General features: G+C 39.0%; 1 protein-coding gene across 4 annotated transcripts in view; it reads left to right on the top strand.

Annotated features, from left to right (window-relative positions):
* The first annotated feature begins 4,588 nt into the window (after positions 1-4,588).
* The window catches only part of DMXL2 (Dmx like 2), a 154,992-nt gene continuing 138,795 nt past the window's right edge, over positions 4,589-20,785 (top strand). For all 4 annotated transcript variants that reach the window (XM_040492692.1, XM_040492690.1, XM_040492691.1 and 1 more), the window contains exon 1: positions 4,589-4,798. In XM_040492692.1, coding sequence (XP_040348626.1) covers positions 4,712-4,798 — 87 coding nt within the window. In that variant the 5' untranslated portion in view covers positions 4,589-4,711. The remainder of the gene's footprint in view (positions 4,799-20,785) is intronic.

Genomic DNA, 20,785 nt, shown 5'->3' with positions numbered 1-20,785 from the left:
TGATGACAGCTTTGTAGTAGAGGCTAAAGTCTGGGATTGTGATGCCTCCTGCTTTGGTCTTCTTCTTCAAAATTACTTTGGCTATTCGGGGCCTTTTGTGGTTCCATATGAATTTTAGGATTGCTTGTTCTAGTTTCGAGAAGAATGCTGGTGCCATTTTGATTGGGATTGCATTGAATGTGTAGATAGCTTTGGGTAGTATTGACATTTTGACAATATTTATTCTTCCAATCCATGAGCAGGGAATGTCTTTCCATTTCTTTAAATCTTCTTCAATTACCTTCATAAGCTTTCTATAGTTTTCAGCATACAGATCCTTTACATCTTTGGTTAGATTTATTCCTAGGTATTTTATGCTTCTTGGTGCATTGTGAATGGGATCAGTTTCTTTATTTGTCTTTCTGTTGCGTCATTGTTAGTGTATAAGAATGCAACTGATTTCTGTACATTGATTTTGTATCCTGCAACTTTGCTGAATTCATGTATCAGTTCTAGCAGACTTTTGGTGGAGTCTATCGGATTTTCCATGTATAATATCATGTCATCTGCAAAAAGCGAAAGCTTGACTTCATCTTTGCCAATTTTGATGCCTTTGATTTCCTTTTGTTGTCTGATTGCTGATGCTAGAACTTCCAGCACTATGTTAAACAACAGCGGTGAGAGTGGGCATCCCTGTCGTGTTCCTGATCTCAGGGAAAAAGCTCTCATTTTTTCCCTGTTGAGGATGATGTTAGCTGTGGGCTTTTCATAAATGGCTTTTATGATCTTTAAGTATGTTCCTTCTATCCCGACTTTCTCAAGCGTTTTTATTAAGAAAGGGTGCTGGATTTTGTCAAAGGCCTTTTCTGCATCGATTGACAAGATCATATGGTTCTTCTCTTTTTTTTTTGTTAATGTGATGTATCACGTTGATTGATTTGAGAATGTTGAATCAGCCCTGCATCCCAGGAATGAATCCCACTTGATCATGGTGAATAATTCTTTTTATATCAAAGTGCATTATTATTTAATAAAATACTTGCCTTAACCCTACGTATGAGCATGATGTTGAAATTTCTTCAATTTATTATTTTACTGTATGTTTTGTTCTGGTTTTTATTGAAATGTTTGTCTATATGTATTAAACCTTCTTATAAAAATTTATTTAAATTTGTTTTATTTAACCCTGCTTGCTTTATACCAATATATACTGATATGTGCTACATATATATATATACATATACACACGCACATATAAGACATATATACACATATATGCACACACACACACATATATATATATATATATAAGAATTCTCTCAAATTTATTTGATACTGTGGCATAGTTTTCAGTTGCTAGTACTAAGACATAGCACCAGTTTTTGCCTTTATGTTACTTCAAGTATAACGTTGGTCTTCATTAAATGAATATTTTTGTGTGTGTTTTGTTGTCTACTATATTTTCACCATTTTTTTTTAGCTATGTGACTTAGTTCCTTTATTCATGTTTGTGGTATATAATTAAATATACAAAATCTGTGATTCCCTAGAACTTAGTATACTACACTACACTATACATGTAGTACTGTCCTCCACAAAACTACTGTAAAATATTTTAAACACTTTCATAAACACAAATAAATATGTGTACAATGAAAGGTACTTATCTACCCCATAAATTTTTCTTGCAAGACTGGTTGCTCTTATTCAAATCTTGACTTTTAGCAAATAAAGTAGAGTTGACCCTTAAACAATGGGTTTGAAATGTGCAGGTCCACTTATACACAGAATTTTTTTGATACAGTTCAGTACAGTAGATGTATTTCTCCTTACGATTTTCTTAAAAACACCTTTTTTTTCTCTAGCTTACTTTATTGTAATGCATATAACATACAAAATATGTGTTAATAAACTTTTTTTGTTATCTGTAAGGCTTCCTATCAATAGTAGTCTATTAGTAAAGTTTGGGGAGAGTCAAAAGTAATATGTGGATTTTTTACTGCACTGGGGGTTGACTCCCCTAACCCCTGCATTGCTCAAGGATCAGCTGTGCTATGATTCAGGTGCTGGGAAACAGAGAAAATAAGATATTGATCCTGACATAAAATATCTAAGACACTAGTTGAAGAAACGGACACAAAACAATAAATGATATATATGTGTGCTTCAAGAGGAGGAAGCCTAAAGTATTGGGGGGGGGGATAAGGAAGCCGTCTGCGCCACGGAGACTCCCCAAGATTTTTAAAAAATGTTTTATTTATTTTTGAGAGAGAGACAGGGTATGAGCGGGGGAGGGGCAGAGAAAGAGAGGGAGACACAGAATCTGAAGCAGGCTCCAGGCTCTGAGCGTTCAGCCCAGAACCCAACGACTCAGGGCTTGAACTGTTGAACCACAAGATCATGACCTGAGCTAAAGTCGGGTGCTTAACAGACTCAGTGAGCCACCCAGGTGCCCCTAATAGGTGACTTTTAAACTAAACTGGGTTTATAGGGTCAATAAGAGGAGGAAGGGCATTCCAGACAAAGCAAAGAGCATGAACCAAGACAAGCATAAAAGAACATAGTATGCTCTGAAAACAGCAAATAGCTCAGTGGGGCTGGAGAATAGTGGATGTGAAGGAATATCCTGAGATAAAACAGGAAGATTCCACAGAAGCCAGAATGAATGGGTTTGTCAGCCAAACTAAGGAGGTTAGACTTTAACCAGCAAGGGGTGGAGATTTTAAGTGGAGGAATTTTTTCCTTTAAAAAGGTTTCTCTGGCTGCATTGTGTTGGAGAGCAAAGAAATGGAAGGCAGTCAAACTAGTTAGGAAGCCATTATGGCAATTGAATGAGAAAAGATGAGGTCAGAAATAGCAGTGGGGAATGCTCAGGGTCATGAATTAGGAACCTTGGCATGGGACCCTTAGATATGGGCTGGAGCAGAAGGAGCCCAAAGTGGCTCTGTGGTTTCTAGTCTGGGTGACTGGAGGAAGTTATGCCACTAAATGAAAAATAAAAGGGAAATGCCCTAGGTTGCTGGGAACTATCTTTGACTCCTCCTTCTCTTTTCCAGGAAACACACTGCCAATCTCTGCCAGGCCTTTGCCTCTTATCTTCACACCCCTCTCCTCTCCCCCACCCCACTTCTAATTATTTTTCACAGTGCTACAAAGTCATCTTCCTAAAGCAGCTCTGATTGTAGAAATTTCTGCGCAGAAACATTTGATGGAGTCCCCACTGCATTCAGAATGAAATCTAAACTTCTTAACGGAGCACTCAAGACGTCCTTGTTCAGGCAGGCCACAAGCTACCTCTTGGATACCCTTATGTTGCTAAGTATCATTTCCTTTCCCCGCTCTATATATCATCTGCCCCAAACATTAATCTTTGTTCTCTAATACATCCTGTCATTTTATACCTCTAGATCACGCTATTTTCTCTATTTGAATGCAGTTTCTTGTCCATTCCAACCTGCCAAAATTCTACCCAGAGTTTACGTCACTGTCTCTGTAACACTTTAGTCATTCATCCCCTTAGTCAGAAGTATTCTTCCTTTTCAGTGGTGCATAGACTATTGGGTCTCAATCCCAACACTTTAGGCATTCTGCCTTTTTAGATAGTTGTGTCTTGGAATCCCTTCTATTCCCTTGCCCATACCTTTACACAGTGTAGGTTCAAAAATTGGTGATGAATTTACCTGGAGCAGGGATCTGATTCCTGTATCAACCACCCAAAGTTTAGCATACAGTGGAAAAATCAGGTGATTCTGTGAATCCATGACATCACGCACGAAAAAGAGTCTAGAGGAGTCACCTGTCTCTAGGGGGCCCTTTCGCTATCTAGAACATCCGTGACAAACGATGGGAGCAAAATAATTTGCTGTCAAGAGAGTACGGCTTCTCCAATAAGTTGCAAGATGCCTTTATTGTTTATGTAAAATTAAATATCTTACGTACTTAAGTGTAAAAAAGCCCTACAGGATCTAAGATTTTCCGAGGTGGAATTTCCCGGTGACAGGCGTCCTCCTGAGGTCAATTGCCCAGACCATCACACAGTGTACCAGGGAGTGGATTAAACACAGAGGCGTGTCCCCAGAGAACTGCTGCGTGGCCCTGAGCGGCCTCTGCTCCGCCCCGCCCCTATTGGCCGCAGCCGGGAGGCTCCGAGGGAACTCCCGCAGGTCTGCGCGCGCAATCCCGGGACAAGGGTCCACGCGGCGCGCGCAATTGCCCTGGAAACCACTGCGCGCGCACGCGCAAATGCGCGGTGGGGAGCGGGACTGAGCTAAAAGCCTAGCAGCGGGAGGAGGGGTTTGCCCTCCTACTCTACTGTCGCTCCCTTGGGGGTGGGCGCGCGCACCGCCCTTCTCTTTCGGGCGGAGCGTCCTTTCCGGCACGCTCCCGGCTCACGCGCTACCTCGGCACCCCCCCCCCCACTCCCGCCCCCACCTCCGCCCCCGCCCCCGCCGTACACGCACCCTTGCGCTCCTCCCGCAGTTGTGCGCCGGTGCAGCAGGCAGTGGGAGCATCCGGGCATTTCCGCAGCCGAGCGGCGAGCCGGGCGGCGGCAGCGGTCGAGGAGCTCCCATGGCAGGGACGAAGAAGGGGGAAGGCAAGAGGGGGGCCAGGCGTTAAGCCGGAGCCGCCGCCTGGTGGGTCCCCAGGGAGGCGGAGGGGGAAGCGCTCTCGCAGCCGGGCGCGTGTCTCGTCGCTCCTCTCGCGCAATCCCTTGTCAGCCCGGGCTTCGGAGATGCATCTGCATCAGGTCCTCACCGGGGCTGTCAACCCTGGAGACAACTGCTACTCTGTGGGCAGCGTCGGGGATGTCCCCTTCACGGTGAGCGGCGTCCGGGTACTCGAGAGGGAGAGACCGGGGGTTGAGAGCCCCTGTCCCGGCCCACGCCTCCCAGGGGAGGCTGTGAGGTGCTGGTGGGCCCCAGTTGCGCCCCCTTTGCAGCCCAATTTCGGGGGGCGGGCGTGGGACTGTGAATCCCTGGGCTGGTGTAGGAAATTACCCGTCAGGGGAAAGGATTAGGAATCCACCGCGCCGTCTGCCCTCAGCAAACTGGCCCCCAGGGATGACTGGACTAGAAGGTTCCTCTCCTAGGGCGGCCCTGGGTCTGCGGTGGAGGAAGATGGTTGCAGTAGCTGAAACCCCAGAGTGTCCTTTTCGCACCTGCTCTCGGCGTGGAGGCGAAGACTTGGTCTTGTCTCGGAGCATGAAGGCGATGCTGCACCTGGCTCCCCTTGCCCGCCTGTGGCTTAAAACCTGATACGACCCGATCTTCTGTATCTCCTGATATGCAGAATCTTAATTCGAACAAGGAAATAGGGCATTTCATTCTTTGCCCCCGAAAAAAATCTAAATGGAAGGGTTAGAGTGACAGTGGCTTGGAGAGCTTTTTATCACGAGATCAGTTTGGTAACCTTCCTAGGTAATATTTAATCCGTTTGCAAGGTAGGCTGGTTTATTTGTTTTTAAACTAAGGCAATGCGAAAATTTTATAACCGTTTTTTTGTTTGTGCGGGTAAAGTGTGTGTAAACAATAATGTATTCGAACATCTTTTATATCTCGATGGAAAAGACATGTTTTCTCAATGAGCTTGGACCATCAGTCCTTTTGGAGAATGGATGTTGTTATTACAGCTAATTCCAACTAAGCCCTAGAACCTCTTTTTACCCATAGACGGACTCCCAGGGATCAAAACGAGTTCCTTTTCTTTATTAAATTTATTCAAGATCCTTCTTTGAAGACACTGTAGTCATAAGATCTTGATCAAATACACATCGTTATTGATAGCTTGTGCTTGATAAAATTGGAAATAGCTTAATGGTATGTTTTTTACACAAGGAAAACACTTTGATGTCTGCTTTCCAATAGAATGTGTTTAAAGCTGCAGAAATAAGAAAAGCTCCAGCAAAACTGCAGAATCATTATGTAGCACAGTGCATTCTGGAACAGAATTTATCTATCGTTACGATACATTAAAAATAACCCCATAAGATTGCCTTTTGGCCATTTTAATTTTTAAATGTAATCCACCACGCTTTGTTTCAGTTTAGAATGAACCTTTATGGATATAATTTGGCTGACTTATTTTGTTACACATGACCTATCAGTGGTGTCATCTGTGTTTTGTATCTAAAAATCTGTGTAGAATTGAGCTGGACTTCAAGTGTATAGAGACAGTTTGGGGCATCGAGAGAGGAAATTCCCCTCTCCCCAGTTCTGTAGGTGGGGAGAAAGTTCCCTAGCCTTAGAAGAGTAGGCTTCCTTCATCAAGAAATCTGGAGCCTTGGATTATAGGGTATTTCCACACTATCATGGTGGTGGTAGTTTTCTGTTTCCATCTAAAGTGGAGCAGTGTCTCATTGTGGGAACAGTGCAAAGAGCTAAAGAGGTTCAGATGCAGTCTGGAAAAGCCAGTGCAAGAACTGTTAGCATTGCACAGGTGTGGTTATGATGTAGGCCACCCATGACCAGGACCTTGAGATCATTTTCAAGTCTTTTACCACCTCCCTAATTCAACCTGTCACCAAGGGTGGCTGACTCCTTACAGTGTCTATCAGATTTATCCCTTTTCATCTTCTTAGTTACCATCTTATTGTAGTACTTAAATTGTATTACTTAAACACTTGTAAACTAGTTTTCCTGACACTCCACTCTGATAAGTTCATCCTCCACACAGCTGCTGGGATAATTTTCTTCAAATACCATTTCACCATATCATTTTTGGCTCAAGAATATTAAAGAGTTCCTGTTAGATGTGTTATGAGATTTCAACTTGTCAGATATTCTTTTGTCATCTTTGACATTATTTTTTATTATATGTACTACTCACCTTGGCCCCTCTGCTGTAGACCTACTAATCTTTCTTACTCTGTCCTACATTTTTATGTTGCAATACAAGAACCCTTTTTATTTTCCTAAATATAACTCAAAATTTACTTCGTTTAGGATGCTGCCTAGGCACTGATTATTTTGGCACTTTGGCATTTACAGATACATGCTGCACACCATATCATTTTAATATCTTAGTTTTGAATGAACTGATCTGGTTATAATTTCATCATGAAGTAGAAATGACCTTTTGGACTCTAAGAAGAACAGATTTGCTTTAAAAAAATTGAGAACAAGCTGTTTTCACGTACTCTAGAACCAACTAACAATCAACTGAATGCCTACATTAGTATAGTAAAAATAAATAATAAAAAAACAAAAGTAAAGCTCTTTTACATAGAGTGTGCCATTTGCTTTGTATAGCAGTCAGATGAAAAACTTTAGTTCTGGGTCAGATGACTAAAAAGGGGACTGGCCAGGACTGGAATGGAGGTCCTGTGACTTCTCATCTGGAAGGATTTTTTCTGTAGTATGTTTCTTTCCTATCATAGTACTTGCTTTGAAGGGTATGTGTATGTTTGAAAGGCACAAACGTGGCCAATGTGGAAAGAAAGACTGTCTTGCAAGTAGACAGTGGGTTTTAGCTAATGATATCTTTGATGATAACCTGAGGATCTTTTCAAAATAGAGTAGATCATTTATTTCAGAGTTTATAAACTGCAAGTTTTTAAAAAAGAATTGTTCTAAAAGAATTTTGAAGTGTTCGTAACATTGTAATTGAAAAACAGTGTGTTATATATATTGCACTGTGCGTGGTGGGTAGTGGGTGGTGTGATCAACTGGGTTGTGAATGACAGCTCATGTCACCATGGCCCAATCTGTGCTATGTTGTCATGGTGGTGCAGTTTGTAGTGGACAGTCCCAGTGATGTGTGTATCTGTAGTGCTAACATGTGCTAGGATGGTTTTTCACTTGTGTTTGGGCAGTTAGTGGTTTTTAAAAGCAATTATGATTTCATAAGTGTGGTTGTATATATTATCTTTTGATCATTCAAGAACTAAGTCCTGGAAATACTGTTATCCTGTAGTAAATCAGGTACCGGCTAGTCCAAGGAGATGATTTTGCCATGTATGAGCTTTGTTGTCTGTATTTGGTCAGTGAGACATTCCCAGCTACCTTCTTATAAGTGAATGTTTTAGAGCTTAATGTAACAGATAGTGTTAATTTTCCTTAATTATGTTTTTATTGCTTTCCTGAAAAATAGTCTTTAGGTTTTTAAAATTTTTTCTGTAAGCATTAAGATATCAATTAAAATAATGATGGTGCATGATTATTAATACAGTTTAACTTTTTTTCCACATTTTGGCCTTAAGGGGTACAGACTGTATTTTCAGTTATATAGGGACAGTTGATGTTACTCCAGTCTGATATGAATTCAACACACTAATCAAAGTTTAAAAAAATTAGTCATTTTCACTCCCTACCAGGGTCATATACTGGTAGAGATTAAAAATGATATACAGGGGCGCCTGGGTGGCGCAGTCGGTTAAGCGTCCGACTTCAGCCAGGTCACGATCTCGCGGTCCGTGAGTTCGAGCCCCGCGTCGGGCTCTGGGCTGATGGCTCAGAGCCTGGAGCCTGTTTCCGATTCTGTGTCTCCCTCTCTCTCTGCCCCTCCCCCGTTCATGCTCTGTCTCTCTCTGTCCCAAAAATAAATAAACGTTGAAAAAAAAATTAAAAAAAAATAAAATAAAAATGATATACATAATTATAATGTAAGGCAGATGAAAGAGATCACATATAGTTGGGAAGATAAAAGATTTCATGTTAAGATTGACAGTTGTAAAGACAGAAAGGTATTAGGCCTTTTTGAATGGCAAGAACAACAAAAGCCAAGGAATGGTGTGATATAACAGGTAAATTATTGGGTGACTATTCCTTCACGAAACAATTAAAAAAGCCCCCACAAGACTACCTTAGTAAATAAGAAAACACCCTCAGAATGTTGAAAAATATAATTAGCAAATGTTACCTATAGACTTTTAGCTTTTGTTTTGTTTTTTTTTTTTCTTCAAGTACCACCAGAAAGTTAGTAATGAATGCAAAAACATTCATTTAAACGTTAGAAGTTACTGTTATATGACCTTTTCCCCCCTGGCATGTAGATATATTTTAATTCTACTGTGGTATAATAATATTCCAGTCCTAGAATTATGTCAACACCAAATTTGGAAAATGATCAGCCTGTTTATATCCATTTAGCAAATATTTGTTGAGCACATAGGTCTATGAGGCTCTCTGGAGATTAACAGCAATATCAAGAGAACAAAAACACATAGTACTGATTTCGGGGAGTTTATTGAAGAAGTATGGGAACGTGCTATCCACTTAGAGTTAAGACATGTACTTAACCACAGCTGGCTGGCTGTGTGGTGTTGTGAGGCACTTACATTCTTGTGGGAATTCAAGAATAAGAGATCACATTTGGCCGGGAGAGTGGGGAAGTTGGACAGAAGAATGCTTCTTTAGCTGGTGGGTTATCAGTGTCTATAACAACTTTTACAGCTATTGACAGCCTGTGCTGATAGTAAAGGGAAAGACAGCAGTCAAGAATTTACAGTGGGGTTGTTTTCCAAGAAAAGACAGCTGGTTTATTCCTGTTTATGTACATTGATACCTTTCAGAGTTTTTTGTGGGCATGTGTTTGGTGTGAACCTGTAGGTAGATAGGAGGTTATATAAGTTCTTACTTATGTCCCTGTGTAGATTGTTAGTTAGCCTTCCTGCTTATAGCAGCTACCGGGAAACTGTGGTACAAGTCCCAAATAATGCCCCCTTAGAAATGAGTGGTCAGAGACCAACAACTTAAGTGACCTTGGATAAAGTATTGAAACTTTTTTTAGGGTTTTCATCTGTAAAATGAGGTTCTTAAATTAGGTTCTTTTTAAGTATTCAGACCTTGAATGAGCATTGTATGGATTTCTTTAGAAATTTGTAAGAGGCGAAAGGGAAAATGGAGCAGAACTGTAATGCGGTTGTGGTGAAGTTATAGTCTCTTGTATATTGCCTCTCCACTTATAAGACAGTTGGTCTGACTTTACAGTTAGGGACGTCCTTTCTGGCTCAAGGAATAAGCTACGCAGAGTGTTTATGAAATCGTGTGTCTTCTTTGGGCTCACAGTGGAGAAGATGGCTCTTGTTTATGATTGTACCCTCAGTGGATGGTAGATAATAGTTGCCCCGGACTGTCATAGTGCAAAATGAAGTGGGAGATGGGGCCAATGTGATTGTATTCAGGTTTTTGACCCTGTAGATATACTTACTTCTCTACTTTATGTTCTTAGGATTTGAGGTATTTATAAGATGACTTTTGAAATTACAATCAGTACCTTACCTTGGGTCTTGGGAAGTTTTTAGAACAAATCAAAGTCTCAGTATTTAATTATCAAAAAGAGCACAGGGTGTTGGGTTACAACCGCAGTGGCACAGTGGAAAAACAAGTCATGCCTGACCAATTTAATTTCCTTCTATGACAGAAAGCAAAGCAGTATTTAAAAGGGGATAATGATAGAAAATATCTGTAATTCACATTTAATAAGGCTTTTCAAGCTTGTGGGTTATTTTTTAAAGAAAGTTTGGAAGTCAAATATTTTAATAGAAATGTTAGTGTTTTCAGTCTTTTTGACTTTGTAGAATCCTTTTGTATTACATTTTTGCTCTGAAACCCTAATTCATTATGTAACAGGATATAGAACCTGTTATTGAGGAAGCAGGTGCAACTTACACAGGTGGTATGACTGTATTTTCTTTCTCTTAGATATAGCTCATTGTTACCCTGGGACTTGATGCATGTATGTGAACCCAATTGCCTGTGCTTTTTCTTCTCAAAACTTCTCATTTCATGATTGCTAAGGGCTTGTTTAATGCTCTCCTCTCCTCCCATTCTAAGTGCCTGCAAAATAAGATGTTTATCTCCTATCCCTCTGATAGAGCAGTCAGTAGGTATAAAAGGGCCAGTGCATAGAGGGAGACTCCTTTAAACACTAAGTACATGATAAGTTGGTGGAATGATTTGAAAACTATAAATAATACCTTCTTAGATTATCAGTGAAGACATTCCTTTAGGACCACTTTCTCTAGAAAGTCAGGCTTCTCAGGATTTAATTTAATTTGTACTAAGTCATGATGTCTTCATCCTGTGGCTTTAAGAAAAACCGGGAAAGGGCACCTGGGTGGCTCAGTTGGTTAAGCGTCCAGCTTCGTCTCAGGTCATGATCTCATGGTTTGAGCCCTGTGTTGGGCTCTGTGCTGACAACTTGGAGCCTGGAGTCTGCTTTAGATTTTGTGTCTCCCCCTCTCTGCTCCTCCCCTGCTTGCACTCTGTCTCTCTCTCAAAAATAAATAAACCTTAAAAAATTAAAAACCCAGGAAACTTGAGACCATATGGGCATTTTGCAAGGTGGCATGGATGGACCCAAAAAATATATAGAAGTTTTGGCTTAGACTCAGTTCAAAGATACACGTAGCTTATATGGTAGTTGTAGTTCAGGAACAAAATAGTAACATTTTCCTAGGAGTAATGACCTTGGTTTTATGATATGCTAGCTGTGTGTATATTTTGGAGGATCTAATCAGAAGGAGATATTCAAATTATACTGTACTCTACCCATAGCATCTTCTGTCATGCCTTTAATGTACGTAAATTGTCAGTATTTCCAGCAAAGGCCATTTCTTCCATTTATACTTGTGATTTTAAACTGGGAGCAGTTTTGCCCCCTAGGGGGCATTGGCAATATCTGGAGACATTTTTGATTGTTGTGACAGGGTTGTGGGGGGAGGACAAACATTTCCTGGGGAGAGGCCAGAGAGCCTGATAAATGTCATACAGTGCAAAGGACACCCCCCCACAGTGTCAATATTATAGAAGTTTTGAGAAATCCTCATTAATAACCTACTTCTTATCCCCTTTAATCTACTCAAGGGCATTGTGTCAGTTTCTCCTTTTCTCTCCCGTAAAATTGCTTTTTCTTCTTTATTGAAATACTTTCTTCAATAGCTCTCTTGGTTTTCCTCTACTTCCCTTACCTGCTCCTTCTCAGCCTGATTCCAAACTTCTGTATCCAGCTGTTTCTTTGATATATCCCTCTTGAATGTGGTTGGTATATATTAAAAAAATTTTTTTCTTTTTGAAATGGTAGTATTAATGTTGATCTTGTATTTTAAATTTATTTTATTTTTTAAGTTTATTTATTTATTTTTAGTGAGAGAGGGGCAGAGAGGAGAGGAGAGAGAATCCCAAGCCTGCTCTGCACTGACAGGACAGAGTCTGAAGTGGGGCTTGAACTCAGGAACTGTGAGATCATGACTTAAGCCGAGATCAAGAGTGGGATGCTTAACCAACTGAGCCATCCAGGTGCCCCTATTTTTTATTTTACAGAGAGAGAGAGTGAGAGAGAGGGGAGGCGGGGGAGAGAACACGGGTCGGGGAGAGGGGCAGAGGGAGAGAGAAAGAATGTTAAGCAGGGTCCACACTTAGCATGGAGCCTGATGCAGGGCTTGATACCACGACTAGGATCATGACCTGAGCTGAAATAAAGAGTTGGTCGCTCATGTGACTGAGCCACCCAGGCGCCCCAGTGTCGATCTCCTATGTTAAATTGGCACATAAAATGAAATGTTTTTAGTTTAGACCTAGTACAGGAATTTTAGATCTGAGAATTAAAGGATTTAATCAAAGACACAGCTAGACCTGTGGCATAATTAACACTGAAATCCAAGTTTATTCATATGGCCTTGTAGGTAATATGAAAAATGCAGGAGAAAGATAAAATCATTTGTATTAGTATAACCAGAGATAACCCCCTTTAACATTTTGGTAAATTGGACATAGGCCTCATGGAGGAAGCTTATATTATTGATTTGAGAATGTTTATCTGTACTTTTTTCTTGAATAAGTTTTAGATAGTTATTTTTCTAAGAATTTATTCTTCTGTGTAGATTTTCAAATTTCTTCCTATAAAATTGTTCACAGCAACTTATTATCTTTTTAAGGTCTGCAGCATCTGTTGTATTGTTTCTTTATTCTCCTTACTGCCATTTATTATTTGTGACTTCTCTTTTTCTTCAGAAGTTTATCAGCTTTATTAATGTTTTATAATAACTTGCTTCTAAGTTTACTGTTTTTTTTTAAATTTTATTTATTTTGAGAGGGAGAGCATGCATGAGCAGGCAAGAGACAGAGAGAGGGGGGGAGAGAGAGAATTCCAAGCAGGTTCCTTACTGTGAGCACAGAGCCGGATGTGGGGCTGGATACACAAACCAAGAGATCATGACCTGAGCCTAAATCAAGAGGTGGACATTTAACCAGTTGAGCCATCCAGCAAGTCGAATGCTTAACCAACTGAGCCACTAGGCGCCTCCTAAGTTTACTAGTTTTATTACATGTTTATTTTCTGTTTCATTAATTCTTATATTTAATTATTTCCTTCTATTTGGATTAATTTTGCTCTTTTTTCCCTAACTTGTTGAGATAAATGCTTAGCTCATTTCAGTCTTTCTTTCTAATAAATACATTTAAGAATGTAAGTTTTGGGCCACCTGGGTGGCTCAGTTGGTTAAGCATCTGACTTCGCCGCTCAGGTCATGATCTCACTGTCAGTGAGTTTGGGCCCCTCGTTGGGCTCTGTGCAGAGAGCTTAGAGCCTGAAGCCTGTTTCAGATTCTGTGTCTCCCTCTCTCTCTGCCCCTCCCCCACTCGTGCTCTGTCTCCCTCTGTCTTTGAAAAATGAATGAACCTTAAAAAAAAAAAAACATAAGTTTTAGGGGTGCCTGGGTGGCTTGGTTAAGCATTCAATTTTGGCCCAGGTTGAGTTTGAGCCCTGCGTTGGGCTCTGTGCTGACAGCTTAGAGCCTGGAGCCTGCTTCAGATTCTGTGTCTCCTTCTCACTCTCTGCCCTGCTTGTTTTGTTTTTTTTTCCCTCACTCTCTGCCCTGCTTGTTTTCTCTCTCTCTCTCTCTCTCTCTCTCTCTCTCTCTCTCTCTCTCCTCTCTTTCTCTCTCCCTCTCTCAGAAATAATAAATGAATAAACTTAAAAGTTCAGCGGTGCCTGGGTGGCTCATTCAGTTAAGTGTCTGGCTCTTGGTTTTGGCTCAGGTCATGATCTCATGGTTCGTGAGTTCGAGTCCTGAGTTGGGCTCTGTGCTGGCAGTGCGGGATTTTCTCTTACTCTCTCTCTGCCCCTTCCCCAGTTGTGCATGCTCTCTCTCTCTCAAAATAAATAAACATTTTTTTTAAGTTTAAAAAATGTAAGTTTTATATTCTTAAGACCTACTGTATCTTCATACCACAAAGCTGTGTTTTAATTAGTAACTCAAATAACTTGGAAGTATGTTTCTAAATTTCCAGGTACATATATGGAACTTTTCTTTTTTTTTTTTTTTTTTAATTTTTTTTTTCAACATTTATTTATTTTTGGGACAGAGAGAGACAGAGCATGAACGGGGGAGGGGCAGAGAGAGAGGGAGACACAGAATCGGAAACAGGCTCCAGGCTCTGAGCCATCAGCCCAGAGCCTGACGTGGGGTTCGAACTCACGGACCACGAGATTGTGACCTGGCTAAAGTCGGACGCTTAACCGACTGCGCCACCCAGGCGCCCCTATATGGAACTTTTCTAGTTGTGATTCTGCTTACTAATTTCTAGCATAGCTGTATTGTTTAAACAGCATATGACATATACTTACAATCTTTTTAAGTTTGTCGAAATTTAAATTGGTCAATTTTTATGAATGTTCCATGTATGCTTAGATGTGTGCTCTGCATTTGTTAGGTAGAGTGTTCTACACGTGTCCTTTAGGTCATTTGTTAATCATATTATTGAAATCTTCTGAAACTTTACTGGTCTGCTTATTCATTTTCTTACTGAGAGATGTATTAAAATCAATGAGTTATAGATTTAAATCCCTGTTTTCTTGTAGATTTGTCAAATTATGCTTTATTTATTTGTGCTTACAAATTTAAAGTAATTATATCTTCCTGGTGAGTTGACCTGTTTATCATTACGAAATAAACCCTCCTCCCCTTTTTTTTATTTGTGGTAACTTTCTGTAGTCTACTTTATCTGATATTAAAATAGCTATCTTGAGTTTCTTTTGGTTAGCATTTTCCAAGCTTATCTTTTTCCATCCTTTTACTTTGAATTTTTCTGTGTAGTTGCATTTCAGAATTGTGTCTTCTAAATATCCTATACTTGGATTTAAAGATTTTTTGTGTTAACTAGAACTTAAAATTTTTCTAATGCTTATTTATTTTTGAAAGAGAGAAAGCACGCTCAGGGGAGGGACAGAGAGAGAGAGGGAGACACAGAATCTGAAGCAGGCTCCAGCTTCTGAGCTGTTAGCACAGAGCCTGACACAGAGCCTGACTCGAGCCCATGAACCATGAGATCATGACCTAAGCCAAAGTCAGACGTTTAACCGACTGAGCCACCCAGGCACCCCCGAACTTTTAATTCACTTATATTTAACGTTATTACTGACATGTTCATGTTTAACTTTCCCATCTCATATTTGTCCCCTTTGCTCTTAGCACCCCTTTTTCTCCTTCCTTCCCTCTTTTGAAATGATTTTGTTTTCATTCCCTTTTTTCCCTGTAGTAGTCCTAAAGTTGTATACTCTGCTTCTATCCTAGAAATTACAACATGTATTCTTAAATTGCCATTTAACTTGCCAAAGTCTGCTCAGGCATGACAGTCCTTCAGGCAATACAGGGACCCTTTATAACGTTTTTACTCTTTTCCTGCTTATGATCTCTCCTTCAGTGATAAGTCTTCATGTTTATAAATCCTGTAAGATCTTATTATTATTTGACATAGTTGGTACTTATTTACATTTACCTATGTATTTATTATCACTTTATTCTTTATTCCCTCCTGTGTCTTTCACATTCCATTTGGGATCATTTTCTTTCTTCCTGGAGAGGCTTCTATAGAATTTCCTTTGGTGTGGATCTGTTGGTGTTGTCATGTCATCTTTTGTTTGCATGAACATGTCTTCATTTTGTTTCATTCTTGGGAAGGTATTTTTGCTAAGTAGAGAATGACAGTATTTTCTTTTCAGCACCATAAAGATGTCAGTCCTTTGTCTTCTGGCCTCTGATGTTTCTGATGAGAAGTCGGCTACCAGCCTACTGCTTCTTTAAAAGTTGTATTTTTCCTCTAGCTTCTTTTAGATTTTTTTGTCTTTCTGAAGTTTTACTATGTTGTGTCATAGTAAAATCTTGTGAATGTGTGAATCCTGTTTGCGACTTTTGAGATTTTTGAATTGTGAATTGATGTTTTGTATCAAATCTGGAAAAATTTCAGGTAATATCTGTTTAAAAATTGCCTCTTCCCCATTGACCTTATGAGAGTAATATATCAAACATATATTGGACCTAATCACTTTATTTCTATATCTAATATCCTTTCTCTTCTGTTTTCTTTTTTATCCTTCTTTGCGGCATTCTGGATGGTTTCTTCTAATCCATTTGCTAATCCTATTTCAGTCATGTCTAATTTGCTTTATTGCAGTTACTGCACTGACTAGTACTAGGTTTTATTTGTTTTTGTAATATCCTATAAGATGGAGCAAATTTCCTTCTATTCCATTTTTGCTGGAAATTTTTATCATGAAGGGATCTTGAATATTGTCATATGTTTTCCCTTCACTGATTAATATGATCATGTGATTTTTCTTCTTTAGACTGTTCATATGGTGGATTACATTGATTTTTGTGAGTTGAATTAGCTTTGTATTACTTGTAGATTATCCTTTTTCTTTATGGCTAGATTCAGTTTGCTAGTATTTTATTGAGTCGTTTTGCATCTCTGTTCATTAAAGATATTGATCTATAGTTTCCCCCCCCCCCCCACCCCCTTGTATTTTTGTTTGGTTTGGTATTGTGCTGCTGATTTCATAAGATGAGTTTGGAGGTATTCATTTTCTATTTTCTGTCAGGGGTCATGTAGAGTTGTTGTCATTTATTCTTTAAATCTACTAAAATTTCTTTAACAGTTAAAGGACTATTCAGGTAATATATTTCATCTTGGGTGAGTTTTTGTAGTTTCTTGTTTTAGAGGAATTAGCATTTTTGATCCATTTCTTTGTCATATTTATGTGTATAGAATTGTTTATAGTGTTTTAGTATTACCTCTTTAATGTGTGCAAGATTAGTGCTGGTATTCCTTCCTTTATTTCTCATATTCATAATTTGTTTCTTCTCGCTTTTTCTTTGTCTTCCTGGAGGTTTATGTATTTTATTGTTCTTTTTCAAAGAAGCAGATTTTTTAAAAGTTTATTTATTTAGTAATCTCTACACCCATGTGGGGCTTGAGCTCACAACCCTAAGATCAAGAGTCACATGCTCTTCTGACTGAGCCAGTCAGGCACCCCTCAAAGAACCAGATTTTTATTTCATTCATATTTTCTATTATTGTTCTCTTGTCATTTTCATTGATTTCTGGTCTTTATTATTTCCTTTCTTCAGCATGCTTTGAATTTGTTTTGCTTTCCTTTTCTAATTGATTAAGATGGAAGCTTAGATTACTGATTTGAGAGTGTTCACCTGTACCTCTTCAAGCATTTTATTGTAGCCACTTTAATGTTTTTTTTCTGATAATTTTAACATCTAGGTGTGTTGATTGTTTTTTTCCTTTACCTTGTGAGTTGAGATTCTCTTAGTTCTTTGTATTGCTGAATAATTTTGGATTGTAACCTGGACTTTTACTTATTTTTAAAGTTTATTTATTTATTTTGACCGAGACAGCGAGCTGGAGGGGGCAGAGGGAGAGGAGAACTCCCAAGTAGGCTCTGCACACGCGGTCAGAGCAGAACTCAATGCAGGGCTCAAACCCATGAAACTGTGAGATCATGACCTGAGCTGAAATCAAGAGTGGGACACTCAACTGACTGAGCCACCCAGGCACCCCTGTAAACTGGACTTTTAAAAACATTATATTATGAAACTCTGGATCTTGTGTAAATCCTACAGAGAATGCTGATATTTTTGTTTTAGCAGACAGTCTGCTTTTTTGGATTTAGGCTGGAAGTTCTCACACCAGCCTTCTATGGGTCGTTGTTTCAATGTCAGTTCCATTTTTAAAGCCTTTGAGTCCCAGTAAGATATATCCTGTGTATGTTCCTCCTAGTGGCCAGTAAAGGACCTGGCCAGTGGCCTTTCCTGTAGTTCAGTTCTCAGAGGTCTTTGCTCTTCTTTTTAAGGTGTGATCTATGCATGTGTAGCCTGGGATGGAGCCCAGGAGTTTATAAACAGTTTATTGGATCGTTGTTCTGAGCTCTTCCTTTTCTGTGGTTTCCCTAGTACTTTCTGGTTTCTAGGGCTCCCCTTTGTGGTTCCCTAGCTGCAGAGTTGAGACTTTAGTTACTCTGCACTATACTCCCTGGGTGTGTACCTGTGTTCAGTGCCAAGTAGCAGTACGATAGGGAAAGAAAAAAAGCAATGGGGGTTCACCTCACTTTCTTGGAATCATAGCTCCTTTTATGGGAGCTGTGGGATTGCTTGGGGGCTGGAATGTGAGAAAATGGAGAAAGGAAAGGATAAATGGAGAATTCTCCATTCCTTTCTTTGAAAACTAAGACTATTTTTCCCACTTCTTCAGCCAAAAATAAATGGTTTCTCTTGGAGCTCTCTGTTTTTGCTTCTTGGTTTTGTACTAACTTTAGTTAAACTCAGTGCTGGTATGGTAGACTTCAAATTTTGATCTTTTTTCGTAATTCACCTGCTACCATTTACTTTTCAGAGTCCTCAAATAGCAGCTTCATGCATTCTGTTCATGTTTTATGGCTGCATTCAGTGGGAGAGACATAATTTATTGTGGTTCTATTTAGAACTGGAACTATGATACTATTTTTCATGCCATTAAAAAATATCAGGGACCTAGCAGTAAGTCTAATGATGCATGTAGAACACTTCTATGGTCAAAATTTGTAAAACTTTAGAGAGATAAATTCCATATTTATGGACTGGAAGATTCATTATTGTAAATTTATCAATTCTTTCCAAATGTATTCATAGCTTTGATACATTGCCAGTCAAAATCTTACGAGGATTCTGTGGAATTTGACAGAATGATGCTAAATTTTTTAGGAATAGTTGGGTCCAGGAATAGATAAGGCAGTCTTAAAGAACAGTCAAATGAGAGGACTGCTTTGTCCAGCTCAAGACTTGAAAGTCGTGAACATCAAGATAGTGTGGTAGCCTGCTCAGAATACATCAGAGTAATAAAACAGAGCACCAGAAACAGACTCACACATTTATTCATGTTTGATTTATGTCAAGGATGACATGGTAGAGCAGTACGGAATGATTGATCTTTTTGTGGGACATCTTATCTATATAGGAAAGAAATAAAACTTGACCCTATGTCATCCCATTTACCAAAAAAAAAAAAAAAAAAAAAAAGAACTCCAGGCAGATTACAGGTGTAGATATGAAATACGGAATGATAAAGATTTTAGAAGGAATATAGAAAATTTATTGCTGTTGAGTTGTATAAGTTCTTTATATATTTTGGATATTAATACCTTGTCAGATATATCATTTGCAAATCTTTTACTTAGCAGGTTGTCTTTTTGTTTTGTTGACGGTTTCCTTTGCTGTGCAGAAGCCTTTTATTTTGATGTAGTTCAATAGTTTATTTTTGTTTTTGTTTCCCTTACCTTAGGAGACAGATTTTTTAAAATGTTGCTAAGGCAGGAGCGCCTGGGTGGCTTAGTTGGTTATGTGTCCAACTCTTGATTTTTGCTCAGGACACGATCTCACAATTTTGTGAGCTCAAGCCTCACATTGGGCTCTGTGCTGACAGTGTGGAGCCTGCTTGGGATTCTCTCCATTTTTCCCGCTCTCTCTACCCCTCTGCCACTCACACTGTCTCCGTCTCTCTCAAAATAAATAAATAAACTTAAAAAAAAGTTGCTAAGGCTGATGTCAAAGAAATTACTGCTTGATGTTCTTTTCTAGGCTTTGATGGTATCAGGTATCACATTTAGGTCTTTAACCCTTTTGAGTTTATTTTTGTGTATTGTGTGAAAAAGTGGTCTTGGTTTCCTTCTTTTGCATTTAGTTGTCCCATTTTCTAAATACCATTTGTTGAAGAGACTGTCTTCCCCATTGTATATTCTTGCCTTCTTTGTCGTAGATTAATTGAGCATATAAGTGTGGGTTTATTTTTGGACTTCCTATTCTGTTTCATTGATCTATGTGCCTCTTTTTGTGCCGGTACCATACTGTTTTGATTACTATACCTTTGTAGTATATCTTGAAATCTGGGATTGTGATACTTCCAGATTTTTTCTTCTTCAAGATTGCTTTGGATATTTGGGGTCTTTCCATATACATTTTAGAATTATTCTAATTCTGTGAAATATGTTGTTGATATTTTGATGGGGATTACATTGAATCTGTAGATTGCTTTGGGTGGTATAGACATTTTAACAATATTAATTCTTCTAATCCATGAGCATGGAGTATATTTCTATTTATTTGTGTCATCTCCAATTTTTTTCAACAGTGTTTTATAGTTTTCAGAGTACAGGTCTTTTAACTTGGTTAGATTATTCCTAGGTATTTTATTGTCTTTGGTACACTTGTAAATGGGGTTGTTTCCTTAATTTCCCTTTCTACTACCTAGTGTATAGAAACAGAACTATGATAATTCTGGGTATTAATTTTATGTTCTGTAATTTTACTGAATTTATTTACCATTTCTAATAACTTAAAGAGTTCCTATTCGCCCAATCAGGGACAATTAGAGCATATAGATAAGTGATAATAATAGATTATAACCCTTTGTATGAGGTAAGAATCAATGACCCTTACTAATATAAATAAGTACAGAAATAAAGAAAACTCTTCCTTACAGAAGAAAGCCAGCTAATAACTTTCTTTCTTTCTTTCTTTCTTTCTTTCTTTCTTTCTTTCTTTCTT

Source organism: Herpailurus yagouaroundi, unplaced genomic scaffold, assembly GCF_014898765.1.
Source record: "Herpailurus yagouaroundi ecotype Mexico unplaced genomic scaffold, PumYag 184, whole genome shotgun sequence".
Lineage (NCBI taxonomy): Eukaryota > Metazoa > Chordata > Mammalia > Carnivora > Felidae > Herpailurus > Herpailurus yagouaroundi.
This window is presented reverse-complemented; position numbering and strand designations above follow the sequence as displayed.